At 46.7% G+C, this 16889-nt stretch overlaps 1 protein-coding gene across 1 annotated transcript in view; it reads right to left on the bottom strand.

The window, feature by feature from the left end:
• Nucleotides 1–13138, bottom strand: part of LOC135216928 (elongation factor Ts, mitochondrial-like) — a 32044-nt gene extending 18906 nt beyond the window's left edge. Inside the window, exons 1-2 of the mRNA XM_064252491.1 lie at nt 12981–13138; nt 1950–2093 (exon numbers count right to left, since the gene is read on the bottom strand). Of these exons, the coding sequence (XP_064108561.1) occupies nt 1950–2093; nt 12981–13019 (183 nt within the window). The 5' untranslated portion in view covers nt 13020–13138. The remainder of the gene's footprint in view (nt 1–1949; nt 2094–12980) is intronic.
• Between the last annotated feature and the right edge of the window lie 3751 nt (nt 13139–16889).

Genomic DNA, 16889 nt, shown 5'->3' with positions numbered 1-16889 from the left:
AGCAAGCGTCCTGTCGAAAGCACAAAGCGTCCTGCTGAGCGTAGGATCTACCCGGAGAACGAGAACAGTGACGATCCGGAGGAGGAGAGAGAGACGAACGAGACGAGAGAGAAGGAGACTACTTCGTCCTCTTGACTGGCAGCCTGACGTCCTTTCTCCGCTTAGGCTCGACTGCTGCTGGGCGAGTCCTTTGAGCCATGAGAGACGAAATCTGGTCCTGAAGGGACAAAAGGATTTTCTTCGTAGGTGACGAAGAAGAAGGGGCAGGACTGACCCTGCGAGAAGGCGAGGGGCGAGGGGACGCCTCCTTCCTTCTCGCAGGTACAGCTACCTGCATCTCAGGGGAAGGAACACGGCCTGTGGAGACGGCAACCCAGCGTCCCTCGTCGGTTGAGAACTCTACCTCTCTTCTGAGGAGGAAAAGCGTCATACACGTCCTCTGAAGAAAGCGGTGATATAGGACGTGAAGCGTCCTCAAAACGAAAAGTCCTTTTCAGCGGACGAGAGTCTCTCCGAGCGCTCCACCCCTTGCGCGGGGAGGATGCTTCGGAGGACGAAAAGCAATCCTTCAGGACGCGCACCCGTGCGCGCTCCTTGGCAGCCTGGGACTTAGCAACAAGGCCTGCCGAAGGGACGCCAGATCGGTGGGGAGCCCCCGTAACCCTCTTGCGGCTTTCGACATACCCACTCCCTGAGTCCTGGGAGTCCGATAGAGGTCTAGGCCTAGAGGCATTATGGGGCCGATCTGACGCCCCCTCCACAACACTAGGGGCACGATCACAAACTTTCACAGGGCCAGTTTCTAAGGCGAACACTTTAGATTCAAGAGCGCGAATAGACTCGAGAATCAGAGAAAGGGCATTACCTTCTCCAGACACAGCAATAGGGCCCGAAGGCAACAACACAGGATTAGGTTGAACAAAATCTACCGGTGTTAGAGGAGGAGAAATATTACATTCCTTACCTTTTGTAGAACTGCTCTTGGAGGAAGACCTCCTGACTCTATCACGCTCCAATTTACGCCGATAGGTCTATACATCTTCCATTATCATCTGACAAATCCCTGCATTCATTGCACCGATCATCAACCAAGCAAACATGCCCCCTGCATTCCATACAAACTGTGTGAGGATCAACTGAAGGTTTAAGAAGCCTCACCTTACATTCACTCCTCACACACACTCTGAAACTCCCTGTACTTGATCCCGACATCATGTACACAGAAAAGCCAATCCAAAATCAAAAACCAATCCACTATTACGCGTGCCAATCCAACAATCCAGAGTCGATACCAAAAGTCAATCCAGATAATTTAAAGCGAGATAATCCAAAAATCCTAGACGGAGGTACTGCAAACAGTTGTTTCCAGCACCGGCGACAGAAAAAATATGAATAGAAAATGGGAATGGTTCCTGATATCCGCCTCCCAGCGGCGGGAATGGGTACTACCACCTGGCCGCCCACTGCGTGTGCCGCGAGTTTGAAATTCTGTCGGACGTCAGAAAATACAGCTATATATATATCTGACAGGTAAGTTTCATGAACAAAACTGAAATTACATCTAATAAATTTTATTAATTTGAGAATAAAGCCTTAAGAAGAATATTAGGTGTCAGATAGTTAGAAATAAAACCATGAGAAAAATGGCAAAAGTTCCTTTATTTAACCCTTATTCAATTAAAATGATGAAAGTGATAAGTGATGACTTAAATATGTCCTTTGAACAAGCTCCTAAGAGAGTAGTGCCTGACACTGACAACTGGGCTGCTGTAGGCAACAACAACAAAAATGTCAGACCCATACTACTTGCATGAGATGAGTGGAGATTTGGGGAGGACAAAGCGCAAATACATGACGGGTAGAATTTCAGAGACCCTTTGTATCATGTGACATTGTAAGTGATAATGATGATGTACTGTTGTCTAAATAAACAATCTAAATAAACTTACTTTAGTTAAATCATTATTATGCATCTCCAAAGCCTTTTTACAGTTGCTAATTGAAAAGCCTGTTTGCTTTCTAAGCTTAGCCAAGTTGCTTTTGTTTACAGCTGCCAATCTCTGGGTCACATGAAAAAATCTACTGCTTCCCATCTGAGGATGAAAAAGAAGAGGGAAATTATACAAAACAGAATATAATATAAACAGCATTTCATTTGTTTAAAACTAAAACTATGCATGGAATGTAAGTTTTGTGGATGAATGCACTGGAAACATAAGTTAATATTGCATGGATATCATTGAGGTTGCCAAACATCCAGATGAAAACCACAGTTGTTTCCTTAGTAGAATCTTGCACTTTATTGCCTTTGAAGAGATTGGTTTTCTGTTGGAAATGTTTCCAAAATCACAGAAGGGGATCACAGGATTTTCCAATTTGTGTCATGATTACTGGTGAGGTAAACCATACAGTAGTATTACTTCAATCTGTCTTTAAGCTCACAGCTAAATCCAAAACCTAAAGTAAGGAACTGTGGGGGGGGGGGGGGTGGTCTGGGTCGGTCCAAGGCCCTAGGTTAGGTGAAGTCAAGAAGCATGTCGGTAGCTATTTCACTCCAATACTTAAGCTGCTCTGGGTAGGTAGGTTAAGTGGGGTCTTTTGCCTTCCTTTTCAGATAAGGACCTACTATCGCCTTCAATTAAGTTAGGTTAGGATTCATGGCTGGCATAAGTAAGGTGACCAGATTTCTGATACAAAATCTGGAGACATTTTCGGTGTAAAAACCTCTAAAACATGACATGTTTTTGTAACTGAAAAACTAAAACGGGGACACTGTCCCCTTACCACTCATAAAGCAGCATTCATAAGTTTCTCCCACCCTATTTATCCTATATTTCAAAGAAATTGAATAAAAATCCAACTGATTAACAATGAGTTTTTTTTCTTTCTCTCTCTGATCAGAGTAACTGAGATCAAGAACACCTATAAAATCAGTTGCAAATAGGGTATCAGCCAGACACTTCACCCAAACTAAGGCCATCTCCTTATTCCTGGCATAATAAAATAGTGAAAATAATGACTACTAACCAATGATTGAACAGTATTAGATGGCAAAAATGACAATTTGTCCAAAATTGCATTTTTCCTAACTATACAACCTGAGGTCCTTTTACAATAGGAAGGTACTAGCGGCAGCTGGATAGGTCCGTAAGCTTTCGAACAAGGGGTTCGGTAGTTAACTGCTTGTCCGACAGGCGCGCTGCGCGCGACTGGGAGGTAAACAAATCACTTTTGCTTTGGCCCAAGCAAAAACTGCAGAGTGAGGGGTGGCATGAGGTGGGGCTATGTGTAAAAGGACCTCAGGTTTGTATAGTTAGGAAAAATGAAACAATTTTGGACAAATTGTCATTTGTTCCGACACGGCATACAAACCTTCGGTCCTTTTCCTTTTACAATAGGAAGACTCACTTCTTGGTGGGTGGAATCTGAGTCTTTGTGAACAGACTGGTGTTCGCCCAACCTTGGAAGCCTCCCTGGTCGTAAGAGCGAGGGAGGGATCCAAGCCTCTGTCCGATGATCGGGGTGTGCACCGCAGGATCAATGGTCAGACCTCTGGACCGAGTACTAAGAGAGAGGCATGCGTATCTCTTCGTACCAGCAATGCAAGAACTTGTTCCTGTACAGGAGCAAATATAAAGTCATGGGTTTTGACTCTTGTAGGCATCCACTTCCCCCCTTGTAGAAGGAAGTGGTGGATATTCTGCTCTATCCCTAGTGAAAGGGATAGGATGGGGCTCTGTCATATAGCTCACCTGCATCTCGTCCTCATCCACAGCGTAGTGACGACCATGGCCCTCTGCCACAGGTAGAGGGGAAGGAAAAGATGGGAAGAGAGAGCCAGTCACTCACTCACTCACACATCCATCCACACAGTCACACCAGGACTCGATGCTGTTCAGCCTGCGAGGGTCTGGTTAGCTACACAACTTGTTGAGCAGCCACCACGGGTCCAAGGAAAAGGTATTCCAAGGACCTGTGGGCAATATCCCGAAGGTAGAAGGACGTAAAGGTAGTCTGGTTAGACCAGACCCCTGCCTTCAGGACCTGCGCCACGGAGAAGTTCTTGCGAAACGCCAACGAGGGGCCAATACTATGACTTCGTGAAGCTCTCGGACGGGAACGTACGGATGTCGTCACTACCATCAGCCTCATACGCCCTCCTGATGACCTCACGCAGCCAGAATGAAAGAGTGTTCTTGGATACTCTTTCTTGGTGACCCCGGTGCTAACGAAGAGGCGTCGACACTCAGGCCTGAGGTGTCGAGTTCTCTTCAGATAGCGCCGTAGCGCCCTCACAGGACAAAGCAGCATCTCATCCGCATCATTATCGGTGAAGTCCAATAGGGAGGAATCGTGAATGACTCGAACCTGTCATCAGGACTGAAGGTTTCTGAGTCTTCGCAACAAGAAGTTCGGGACGAAATCGAGCGTCACGGATCCCCATCCCCTGGAGTGTCGTACATCATAGGAAAGACCATGAAGTTCCCCTACTCTCTTCGCCGATGCCAGGGCCAGCAAGAAGAGGGTCTTGAGGGTCAGATCCCTGTCTGACGACTCTCGAGTGGCTCGAACGGTGTTCGAGTCAGACTCCTAAGGACGAGAGTCACGTCCCGCAGCAGGGGGCCTGAGTTCCCTGGGTGGGCAAGACCTTTCGAAGCTCCTCATAAGCAAGGAGATCTCGAACGAGTTCGAGATGTCCAACCCCCTCAGTTTCAGGACGAGCGCCAAGGCGGCTCTGTATCCTTTAACTGTGGGGACTGAGAGGAGCTTCTCTCGGCGAAGAAAAACGAGGAAATCCAGCTACCTGCTGAAGAGTGGCTCTGAGAGGAGATAGACCCCGTCTACGACACCAACCACAGAAGACGGCCCACTTCCCCTGGTACACAGCTGCAGAGGACTGACGGACGTTCCCAGCCATCTGTTGCTGCGCTACGAGGAAAAGCCTCTCGTTCGCAAGAGATGGTGGATAACAGCCAGCCGTGAAGAGTAGGACTGGACTGCTCGGTGGTACCGCTCGACGTGTGGCTGGGCGAGAAGGTTGTGCCAAGGGGGAATCTCTCTCGGTTCTCCTGCGAGAAGAGCCAGCAGGTCCGGATACCAAATGGCCTGTGGCCATTTGGGAGCCACCAGGATCAATCCTGAGATTCGGGTGACCAGCGCTCGACTGATCACCTGCAATCAGGCTGAACGGGGGAAAAGGCATAGGCGAAGAGGTTGTCCCACGGGTGTTGAAGAGCGTCCTCTGCAGCCGCCCATGGGTCCGGCACGGCCGAGAAGAACACCTGGAGCTTCCTGTTGTGCCGGGTGGTGAACAGATCCACGACTGGTCGCCCCCACAGGTCGAAGAGCCTTCCGCCACGTCCTGGTGTAGAGACCATTCGGTCCCTATCACCTGATCCCGACGGCTGAGCGTGTCTGCTACTACATTCCTCTTCCCTGGAATGTAGACGTGCCGACAGCTCTATTGAGTGTGCCTGAGCCCACTCGTGCACCTGCCGAGTCAACTGGTACAACGGGAGAGACACTAGGCCCCCTGTTTGTTGACGTAAGCCACCAACCGTGGTGTTGTCGCACACAACACCACTGAGTGTCCCATCAAGCGGTCCTGAAAACTCTTGGAGAGCGAGGAACGCTTGCCTTGAGTTCCAGAACATTGATGTGAAGGTGCTTGTCGTTCTCGTCCCACACTCCCAATGAAGTCAGCAAACTCTCCAGGTTGTGGCCGCCCCCATCCCTCGGTCGATGCGTCTGAGAACAGCTGCCATGTCCGGGGGGGGAGTGCGCAGTTGGCACTCTTAAGAGTTGTTCTGTCGTCGAGCCACCAGGCTAGGTCCTGCCTCACCTCCTGTGTCAGTGACACTGGAAAGCTTGGGGGATCCGTCGCCTGTGACCAAAATAACTCTCCTTTAGTCTCCACTGAAGAGACCGCAGGTGAAGACGCCCGTGAGGGACTAACTTCTCGAGTGACGACAGGTTGTCGATCACGACTTGCCATCGCTGAGCTACCTGTTCCTGCCGAGGACAGGAACTGGTTGGCTGCCTCCCTGAATCTGCTGATCCGCGAGTCTGCGGGGAAGACTCGCCCTGCTACAGTGTCGATCAGCATACCCAGGTTACTTCATCCTCCTGCTTGGGCTCGAGATCGGACTTCTCGAAGTTCACAACGATCCCCAGATCGCGACAGAACTCGAGCAGTCGATCCCTGTCCTGTAGCAACTGCGAGCGGGAGCTCGCCAGGACTAACCAATCGTCGAGATACCTCATCAGACGTATCCCGTGCGAATGGGCCCAAGCAGACACCAGAGTGAACACTCGCGTGAACACCTGTGGGGGCGGTTGAGAGACCGAAGCACAGTGCCCTGAACTGGTACACCGTCCCGTCGAGGATGAAGCGGAGGTACTTTCTGGAGGACTGATGAATGGGTATTTGGAAATACGCATCCTTCAAGTCCACTGAAAGCATGAAATCGTTCTCCCTGATGGAGTCGAGCACTGAGCGTGCCGTTCTCCATCGTGAACGGGTCTGGCGAACAAACCGGTTCAGGGGAGAGAGAGATCTATACACCGGGCGCCAGCCTCCCGTAGACTTTTCCACCAGGAAGAGTCGACTGTAAAAGCCCGGTGACTGATCCGTGACGATCTCTACAGCTCTCTTGCTCAGCATGGTCTTGATCTCCTGTCTGAGTGCTACGTCCTTCGATGACCCTGGAACGTACGACTGCTGTTGGACCGGGTTGGAGGTGAGGGGTGGCCGAGATTCGAAGGGTAATAGATATCCCTCCCGAAGGACATCTACAATCCAGGTTCGGCGCGTAGCGCTGCCAAGTTGCCCAATGGCTGGCCAGGCACCCCCCCACTTCCGGCAGCAGGTAGAGGGGGAACGCCGTCCCTAGCGTTTCCCCCCTTTCTTCGACTTCTTCCCAGAGCCTCCACGGGATGAGGAGGGCTGGGAGGAGGGCTGGTTCTTACGGCTCCCCTTGTTAGAAGTCGAAGAAGACAGAGTCATTCCTCGGGGCTTCGACGCAGCAACCGTCTTAGCAGCCGAGGAAGCACTAGCCGAGCTCTTAGACTTGGCCGCAGTCCGAGGCTGCCCAGAAGCCTTCGAGACTGCCTGGTGAACCAGACGGTCACTGTCATCAGTGCGTCGTCTGTCCACCGCAGCGTCCACCATCTCTCCTGGGAAGAGAGACGTGGAACTCCGTAAAGGTCCGTTTCGAAGCCCCAACGCCGCCTCACGCCCGGCCGCCCTGGAAACCCGAGTAAGGACAGCGTCCCTTCGTCGGAGAACCAGGTTGGCCCACAGGTTCACCGTCTGGTGGGCAAGGAAGGAGATGGCTCTTCCCCCAGACTGGCAAAGTCTCCTGAAGGCCGAGTCATCTTCGGGAGAAATTCCCCGGAGTTGGCTGCGACCTTAGATACTGTGAGGGACCACAGATCTAGCCAGGAGACGGCCTGGAAAGCTGCCATGGCGGTAGATTCCAGGCCGAGTGCCTCTTGCTGCGAGAACCACAGGTTCTCGGACAGGAGCTGTTGCAGAGACACACCCGGAGTCAGCCTAGCTAACTCCGGGGTTCACTGTTTGGGCGGCATCGGGTCTTCAGATGGCACGTAAAACCGCCGCTGTCGTAGCAGAGGAGGTGGAAGAAGTAGCTTGCTCGACCTGCCAGACTTAAGCGAAACCGTCTTGTCCGGAGACAAGCGATTCAACCTGGTCCAGCACTGAGTCCGCAAGCTCTGATCGCGGAAAGCAACCCCCCCACCGTCGGTCTGGGTTCCCTCTTCGGTCCCCAGAACGACTCGAGCCGGGACGTGGGCTCGGATGGTGGGAGCGGCGATCCTTCCCGAGGTCGTTGTGCTGACGAATCAGGCGCAATAACCTCGGCAAAGTTCCTCTGGATCTCGGGAGTGATTGCATCCTGTGGAGTCGGACCGTCCAGTCCCTCAAACAGGAGCACCTCCCGAGACCCTCCTCCCTCAAGGAGAGGAGCAGCGACAGCCCCCTCGGTCTCCTCCAACCACCTGTGCGTACGACATGGCTGGTCCGAGAACCGAGCCTGGTACGTACGACGACGTGGCGGGATCCTGAGGGGCGACCCTCACGATCACTCCTCAATACCTCGCCCCTCCCGGTATTGTAACCCGAGGAGGTTGAAGGTATGGGAGAGGCAGACCTGACGCTCTCTCCTCGCTCACTGGCAGAACCAGCGGGCTTGGAGGACTGCAGGCGATCGCCAACCCGCGGGTGGTGGCGATCGAGCTGCAGACCTAGTCGAGCCGTCTCGCTGTGGGAGACGGCTGGACCGAGAACAGCGGCCCCGGCGGTCTCGTGTGTCAGAGGAGCTGGTGCTGGTCGCCAGTACCCGATCGCTCTCTGTGAGAGCGACTGGTTTCAGGCGGACCGGCGAGCTCCACTGTAACCGGTGAGATCGGTGTTGCGTATCCTCACGGTTGGCGTCAGTTCGACTGACGGTTTACCAGCCGTGGGCTGGTGCCGGCGAAAAAAACGGGGGGACCTCTTCCCAGCCTCAGCCCGTGGCCGCGTTCATGGAACCGTCACGTCCGCCCGGGCCGGTTAGCCAGCCGCTCGCCGTGAGAGCGAGAAGCTGTCTGGTGAGAGTCGCGTGAGTGGCTGTCACCAGTCTTCCGCTCCGTGCCGTGAACCTGACGCTGAGCGGACTCAGAGGTCTGGTTCCTGGCTGCACGGTCGCTGGTAGGCGACCGTACACTCGGTACCTCTCGCGAACGAGCGGCCGAGCCGGATCCTGCTGCTGTGGCCGAACCACTAACAGCAGGTGAGGACAGTGCCGGTGTTAGCCGGCACCCCCTCTGGTCCCCGTAGTCTTCTTCCTTGCGGGAGAAGAGACGGGTCCTGCTCCCGAAGGAGCAGGGCGACCAGCGGAAGAACCCCCCGTCTCACCAGAGCGAGACGGGCCCTTAGAAGCTCCCGAAGGAGACTTCTTAGGGGGGGGGGGAGGCGACCTTCTTCTTTCTTAGGCGGGGGAGGGAGCCTTAGAAGAAGAAGGGGAAGAGGCGGCAGACGACGACGACGACGAAGAAGACGATGAAGACGACGACGACACCTTCCTCCTCTTCTTCTTCTTCTTCGTCAACCTCCTCAGGACCGACGTCAGATCTGTCATCCAGGACGGAGCCGGGGCTGCTGTTGCCGAAGCAACAGGGCCCGGACGTACCTGTCCGAACAGACCAGCATCGGGAGCAGCGGCGCCAGGAACAGGAACAACATCAGCAGGTGCGAGCATCACAGGAACGGCAGTCGAGACGGCAGGAGCAGGAACAGGAACAGCAGCGGTGGTCACGGCAGGTACGGCAGACTGTGTGGGCGTACAGATGGTCGAACCAGCGGCACAGACGTCATCGGTACCGGTGGGAGGTCCAGGGGCGAGCTCTTCGGGCACATGAAGTCCGGTCGCGGCAGCACGGCAAACCCAGGTGGCGGCATCACACTCCCCCGAGTTACGGCGACTGGGCCCCTGCACCGATGTTGTGGGTGTTACAGAGACCGCGTTGCTGGGTGTACACCAGGTGAGGAGGTGACGCGTAGCCGGGTGTTGTCAGGGTCGTGGTGGTGGTGTTGACCGTTGCATGAGTAACCGCCACGGAGCCAGCTAGATGATAGAGCAGCCCCTGGACACTCGGCACGCCCTGCAGCCCCAACGATGCCCACACCTGTCCGAGGTCATCCTTCACGGCAAACCGCACCTGAGGAGGCAAAAGTCGGGTGATTAGAAGGATCCTCTACCCGCTCGCGCGAAGACGAGCGGATAGAGGACCCAGAATACAACTCTAACGTCAGGGTATCTAGCGCCCTCCTCCACACTCGACACGTCAGGAGAGGAGAAGGACCTAGACACCCCCCCCGAAGGGGAAGGCGCGAGACGTGGAGTTGAGCGGGCGGCAGGAAAGAAGACGAAGTGTCCGTCACCAAAGGAGTCGCGGGAGAGCTTTCCGACGACTCCTTTGCAGGCCATTCGCTTCTTCCTGCCCATCATTACAAAGTCCACTGCGGCCTCCGACCAGTCATTACATACATCACAGGGCTCGGCCCGGGTGCATTCGCGCCCCCCGACACCGAGCACACAAAAATATGAGGGTCAATCTCCGGGAATGATCTGAACTTCCCGCATTTGCGCCCTTCTTGATACCCGGGCAAAGTCTCCTTGGGGTAGCGAGGCGAGGAGATTCCATCATTATTCACTTGAAAGCCGTAATTAATATGTAAAGAGAGAATAATTGTACTTACAATACTCTTTCATACACAATTACAACCAAACTTAGAAAGCAAACGACGAGCAGCGGGCAGAGAGCGAACACACACGTCCATCCACTGTGAGGCCGAAAGCAAAAGTGGTTTGTTTACCTCCCAGTCGCGCGCGCCTGTCGGACAAGCAGTTAACTACCGAACCCCTTGTTCGAAAGCTTACGACCTATCCAGCTGCCGCTAGTACCTTCCTATTGTAAAAGGACCGAAGGTTTGTATGCCGTGTCGGAACAAAGAGTGGCGCTGGCAGGTTGCTGGTGGGAATGCAAGAGGAGAGTTAGGGATGTGCATAACGATACTGATGATGATTTGGCGGTTAATTTGCTTTTAGTACATTCTTGGAAGGTAATCTCGTTTATTACCTATTTCCTTAGTTATACACACCGTACACAGTACAGTGTGAGTAGTACAGTGTGCAACTATGTAAAGTTTGGTCAACTTTTTTTTTATTTGTAGGGGGAAACACCACAGTGGATCCATCGTCATCGCGTGGCTCAGCCTTATTCACTTGATATTTAATTGGTGAAACAAGCATACAATTACATCTTTAAGCATACCATTCAAAAGATTGAAGTTTCATCAACATAATGTGATACATGAAAGCACCATACACTCTAAAATAGGCATGTGAGGTCTTTGTAAAATATATTTTCAAGGCAGTTTTTAAATCCAATATGGCATCCACAAACTGAGGTTCCGTTCGTAACCAGCAAGGATCCAACATCTTTCCCAGCCTTCCCAGCACTTATTTGAACAAAGTCAGCGTATATATGTAACGTTTATTGATCTTACTCAGGATTGCCGTTGTAATCACCACAATAAAACAACATTTTGTTGCCTATATTAGTGAAAGTATGAAACTTCTTATTCCTGGGGTCATGGTTTAAACTGAACTTCATTTTTACCTTGTAATCGGTGGTTTTATCCTTACTGCCATCGCAACTGAAACTCCACAGTGCTTATTTGATTTTTATTATACACGTTTTGGTCTTAATTTGCTCCAAATTGCACTTGAACTACATTGCTATTCCTGGTTCCTAAGCGCTCACTCCACAAACACAGTTTAAGAGATGCAAAGCTTTACTCCCTTAATTGTTTACTTTACTCATTATTTAGTTTAACTTTACTTTGTTACTTCAAAATGTTTATTTAATTCATGTCTATTATCCCTTTTTTGCAACCAAATTACCCCCAAAAATTACAGATATTTCCGAAGTACATACGAGCAGAAGACGGCAAAATGACTCATCGTTGCCAATTTAGTGGAGCTTCACACATACGCAGATGCATTTACAAACTGTTTCCATGAATTCTAGTTGTCATAGTAATGCAGTAATGATAAAATTGCTCTAATATGTATATATACTACAAATAGATACGCTAATTTCACTTATTTTCCCAGTTTTGTGTAAAACTTATACCCAGTTTGGAGGGTAAACACATACCAATTGGCAACACTGATAATCAATAGTATAGCTCGAACAATGCCGAAGCTACTGTTCACAGCAAAACTGTTGTTATTTGAGTCAGGAATCTAGTTACTTTTTCAACAACAAATATTTTCAAAATAGCTAATAACCATCAATATGTCAAAAATTTATGCTGCCTTATACTGCCGTTTAACTATTCAATTAAATAATTACCTAGCGCATGCTTCTTCTTCTTTCTACCGAAAAAGCGTCAGTTTCCTTGGATCCCTCACGGGCGTCATCATTAAAGATGACTGTTAGGTATGAAGAAAGTGCCCTAGCGTCTATGGGTACAAATGGTGTGCGAATTTAGCACATGGAATGTTAAGTTTATTAACACAAGCAACTCCACAAACATCGAGATGGCGTCAATCCTCTTCATTTTTGGTGTTGTAAGTAAAAATTTCGAAAGCGTCATGGAGGTATGTTTGCATGGCTAGACTTTCATTAACCTATGTTTACTCTTAAAATATGACCTTAATTTCTAACTTTGGAAAAAATACTTCAAAAGGATAGTAGAGGTCTCAAGCTGTTGCTATCACCACCAATGACTTGTGACTGGTGTACACCTCCGGTGTCAAGACGTCCTAAAGTACTTTTTCAGAGGGTGGTCCATACACGCTGTGAAAACTGGATCAGCTAGTCCAGTCAGTTGCTTCCCCTATTCCAGTTTCGGATCTTTCAGTCACAGTAAAAACTGGGGACATTTCCGAGGATAGCAGTAGCCGGGGCCGGGCAACCGAAATCAGGGACTGTCCCCGGAAACAGGAGACATCTGGTCACCCTATCATAAGGCCAGCTCAATCAAAACATGTGGCAACCTACCTACTACTAATTGTTCTTTATAGCTACCTACCTAGCTACTACCTTACCAAAGATTTTTAGTAGCCTAGGTAGCCCTAGATTACTACCTCAGGTTATGGTAAACTTTTATTTGATGCCCTTTTTAGCCTAAGTACTAGATTAGGCTAGGTACTACATTAGGTTATGGTAAACTTTTATTTGATGCCAACCTCACTCATATGAATAATAAGTATGTATGTAGGTAGTACCAGTACCTATTAACTGTAAATTTTCAAAAGATTTTCCCATGACAATCTCTTTGACAGGTTACCATCACGCTTAGTCTACCGGCAGCTTTGTGCCTACCTACCTAACTAATTAAGTATAGGTAGTATACCCTAATGTACGCTATACTACCTACCTAATGCTGTCTAGGAATATCAACTTACCCTTATTCCATGTAAACGTAGCAACGATAAAGTCGCCATTCTTTATTATAATAATATAAATGATATTAAATGTTTAACAATTTCTTTTCCAAAAGTGTTCGTGGTCCAGTCTCGAAGTTACGCAAACATTACAATTGATTTCAATACTTGCAACGGCACCTCCTATAATTCCCACTCTTGTGCATCCCCTAATTCTCAGTAGGCATGATACTGATTTTTTTTTTACTAATTTTCTTGAAATAGTTGGCAATTTCGATAAATATCTAGCAAAGATACAAAATTACCAATTGAAGGGAATCATCCGATGGAATAAGATGAATATTCCCTTTTGTAAAGTGTGTTTTTCAAAGCAAAATTTCATCCACAGCAAGTGATTTAGTGTAATTGTAATTAACATTGGTACCTATATAAGAATCTTGAATTGAAGAATATACTAGATAGTAATCGATGTAAGTACTAAAGTATCCAAAATTAACAGAACAAACAGCGTTTGCACAGGATACAGTAAAAGTAAAGTACGCGTCACTGCTAAAGTGATATTAAGCACTTTCACCCTACAAAAGTGGTGAGTGCCCTCAATGTAGAGTCATGACCTATCCACATTAAACTTGAATTTATCATATATATATATATATATATATATATATATATATATATATATATATATATATATATATATATATATATATATGATGTGCGCGAGCGTATGAGCCTATTTCGGAGCAAGGTTACGATGGCCCCAACTTGTATGTAAGCAAGAGTAAGCTACATTGGGCATTGTTGCCAATTAATCTCACAAAATACACAATATGTTAATTGTATACGAATTTCACTGTTGTGAAAACTTTGTTTGAATAGGCCATGAAAATACTGTGTATTAAATTCTGGGAGGATTCCCGGTAAATTTTTGTGAGCTGATCTCGTCTTAAAAAATTATGACGAGCTTATCGTTTTCGCCAAGGTGTATAGACATTGGTTATCGCGATAAAAGCTAACTATGAAGATAAGCGGAATGTGGTGCATTTATTTACATTTAATACTAAAAAAATCAATTAACATTTATTTTAAAATGATAAAAAGTAGGAAACTAGAAAACAACTGTTTACAAAATAGTTAACGCAAGATGTTAGAAAATAAGGTGAGTTAGGCAGAGGCCGATTTTTCAACTCTCCAGCACTTGACGTCAGTCACGTCACATGGTAACTTCCTCCCCTAGCAAGTGGGAAGAGCTAGGGGAAAGTTTTCACGAATTTGTGACATTTCTTGAGGTTTTTGGAATCTTGTACGTTATTGCCGCGGTGACATGTGCTATTTATGGATGCTGTAACACAGAAAGGGATAATGTATGCGTAAAACTTAGTTGTTACCGTTTTCCTAAAGATCTCGAAATGTGTAGGAAATGGGAGAACATCTGCAAAAGTGACCATATAAAAACACCAATAAACGCAAAATTGTGCTCGGTTCATTTTCAATACAGAGATTAAGCAAGGAACCTCGATCATGACTTGCTTATACTACTGCCCTGAAAATGCTGGAAAATTGATAGTGCCACTGTTGATTCAGGTATTTAACATCTTGACTCGAGTTTGGTTTAGTCAACTTGTTACATATAAAATTGTGGGTAAATACATTGACTATAGGCTTATATGAATACGTCTATCAATTAAAATGCATAAATATATCTTCCGTTCTATTACTGATGCAAGTAAATTTTGACTGGTTAAGAGTGATAAGACTGAATTAAAGAGCATATACGGTCTGTAATATCTTCCATTTGTTTCATAATGCAAATAAACCATGAATTAGGCCTAGACCTATGTTTGTTGAGACTAACTACAAAGAGAAAATGCTAGTCCACACGAGAGCAAGAGAGAGGAAAAATTTTAATAAAATTGATTTCGTTAGTTTGGTAAAGGAAGGGGAAGTGTGTGTGTGTGTGTGTGTGTGAGAGAGAGAGAGAGAGAGAGAGAGAGAGAGAGAGAGAGAGAGAGAGAGAGAGAGAGAGAGGAAAGAGGAAATTTACAAATTTACTCCGTTTTATTCACATTACTATATATATATATATATATATATATATATATATATATATATATATATATATATATATATATATATATACCTACCTGTAACCGATGAGATTGAGAATGAGGAAGATGAGAAGATGTCATAGGAAATTTAATGGAAGAGATCCAGAATCCGTGATAGAAAATGAGTCTTTAAGTTATTTGGAAGGATTCTTGGGACATAAGTTCAGCTGATTTAGATGGAACAAGTGAGGATTTGATCTCATATGTAAAAAGAAACATATTATCTAGACCTAAACAATTTCTTACCGATCTGCAACACGTGGAAGTGTTATTCACAAATTTTCCATGGAGAACCGTTGAAGTCGGGAGTCATGGCAGTACCCAGTCTCGATATTTACAAGGACAAAAATGTTGATGTTCCTGAGGATAAATTTGTTATTTTTTTACACGCAGAATTTATTTCAGATTGAAAATTTAAACTTAAAAGGAAAACAAACATTGCGAAATAAAGATAATAATCTTTTTTTATAAACATCTGATAGAATTAAGACAGTACGTAATACAGGAGTGCTAGATGAAATATAAATTAAGTTTGTATTATTTTCTTAAATGCCTTTTATTTTGGTTTCCATTTCCAATATTCAGCTTATATTTTATATGTAAGTTTATGAAGAAATAATTCTAATATTAAGAAAACAATGCTATGAACTCAAGGCGTCGCCAGTAAGTCGTATAAATGCTCAGCACCCCAAGTGAGCCATGTGACGTCACTGAGCAAATCCATCCTCCCGGCAGCCTGCGCAGTAACACCTTTTCTTCTTACATCTTGAGTTTACACATGGGAGAAAAGGGACAATAATATATTGGAAATACCGTAAATGAATAGATAAAGGTAAAACTAACAAACCAGTATATGACTGAAAAACTATCGGAAATCAAACAACACATTACAGTTGCCATTAAAATTTTAATCGTCGACATGGAAGAACATTTCACACTCAACAGATTTTGGAGTTTAATACTCTGTCAAACGAATAGCATCCACTGTTTGGGGTGCTGTTACTATGGGTAATAACAGAAGCTGTCTGGTCTTAATTAATCATATTGCATTTGTTGGGAAAAAATACGAACCATTTTGGAGCTATTCTGGTAACAATATAAAGATCTCAGAGGGCTGTTGACAACTATGTAGGAGAAATTTTCCCCATACTGATATGACAAAAGATCTGGCGATGCATCATTGATACCATCGTATCTGTAGACGTAGGAAGACTTGAGAATAATACCTAGGTTTCTGGTAGTCTTATATGACATTTCTTCAAATGTTATGAATGTCTAGAGCATTTAATTCTGTCAAACAGTGCTCGAGATTTTCCATTTTATTACCTTTCTTTGAACACTGAGTTTGTCATAATTGAATAAAGATAGTGCTCAAAGCCATATAAGATTCACCTTGGAGTGAATTTTACTGTTATTATTATTATTATTATTATTATTAATTATTATTATTATTATTATTATTATTATTATTATTTCAAAGACTAGGAGGGGCAAACCAAGTCTTGGGGGCGCCATCAGTGTCCTGAGGGGGGAAAGCACCCCCTACCCCAGCCTCCCCAAAACGACGCCCCTGAGTCCGTCATGCCGAAGGATAACGGCAAGTGAGGGAAGGGGGGTCAGCCCCACTCACCCACCTTAACCAGTTAACTATCTTCTTACCAGATTTCAACAGCCAATTCTAGGTCGCCGCTGAAAAATACTCTTACGTAAAAATGATCTTGTTTGTATACCTGAAAAAAAAAAAAAATAGAAAATTTACTGTACGAATGCTTGATTTTTCTACTTTCCTACTCTTGAGAAACCTCCTCATTTTTTTATACCA

Source organism: Macrobrachium nipponense, chromosome 11 (genome assembly GCF_015104395.2).
Source record: "Macrobrachium nipponense isolate FS-2020 chromosome 11, ASM1510439v2, whole genome shotgun sequence".
Classification (NCBI taxonomy): domain Eukaryota; kingdom Metazoa; phylum Arthropoda; class Malacostraca; order Decapoda; family Palaemonidae; genus Macrobrachium; species Macrobrachium nipponense.
Note: the sequence above shows the minus strand (reverse complement) of the source record. Positions and strands in the feature narration are given on the sequence as shown.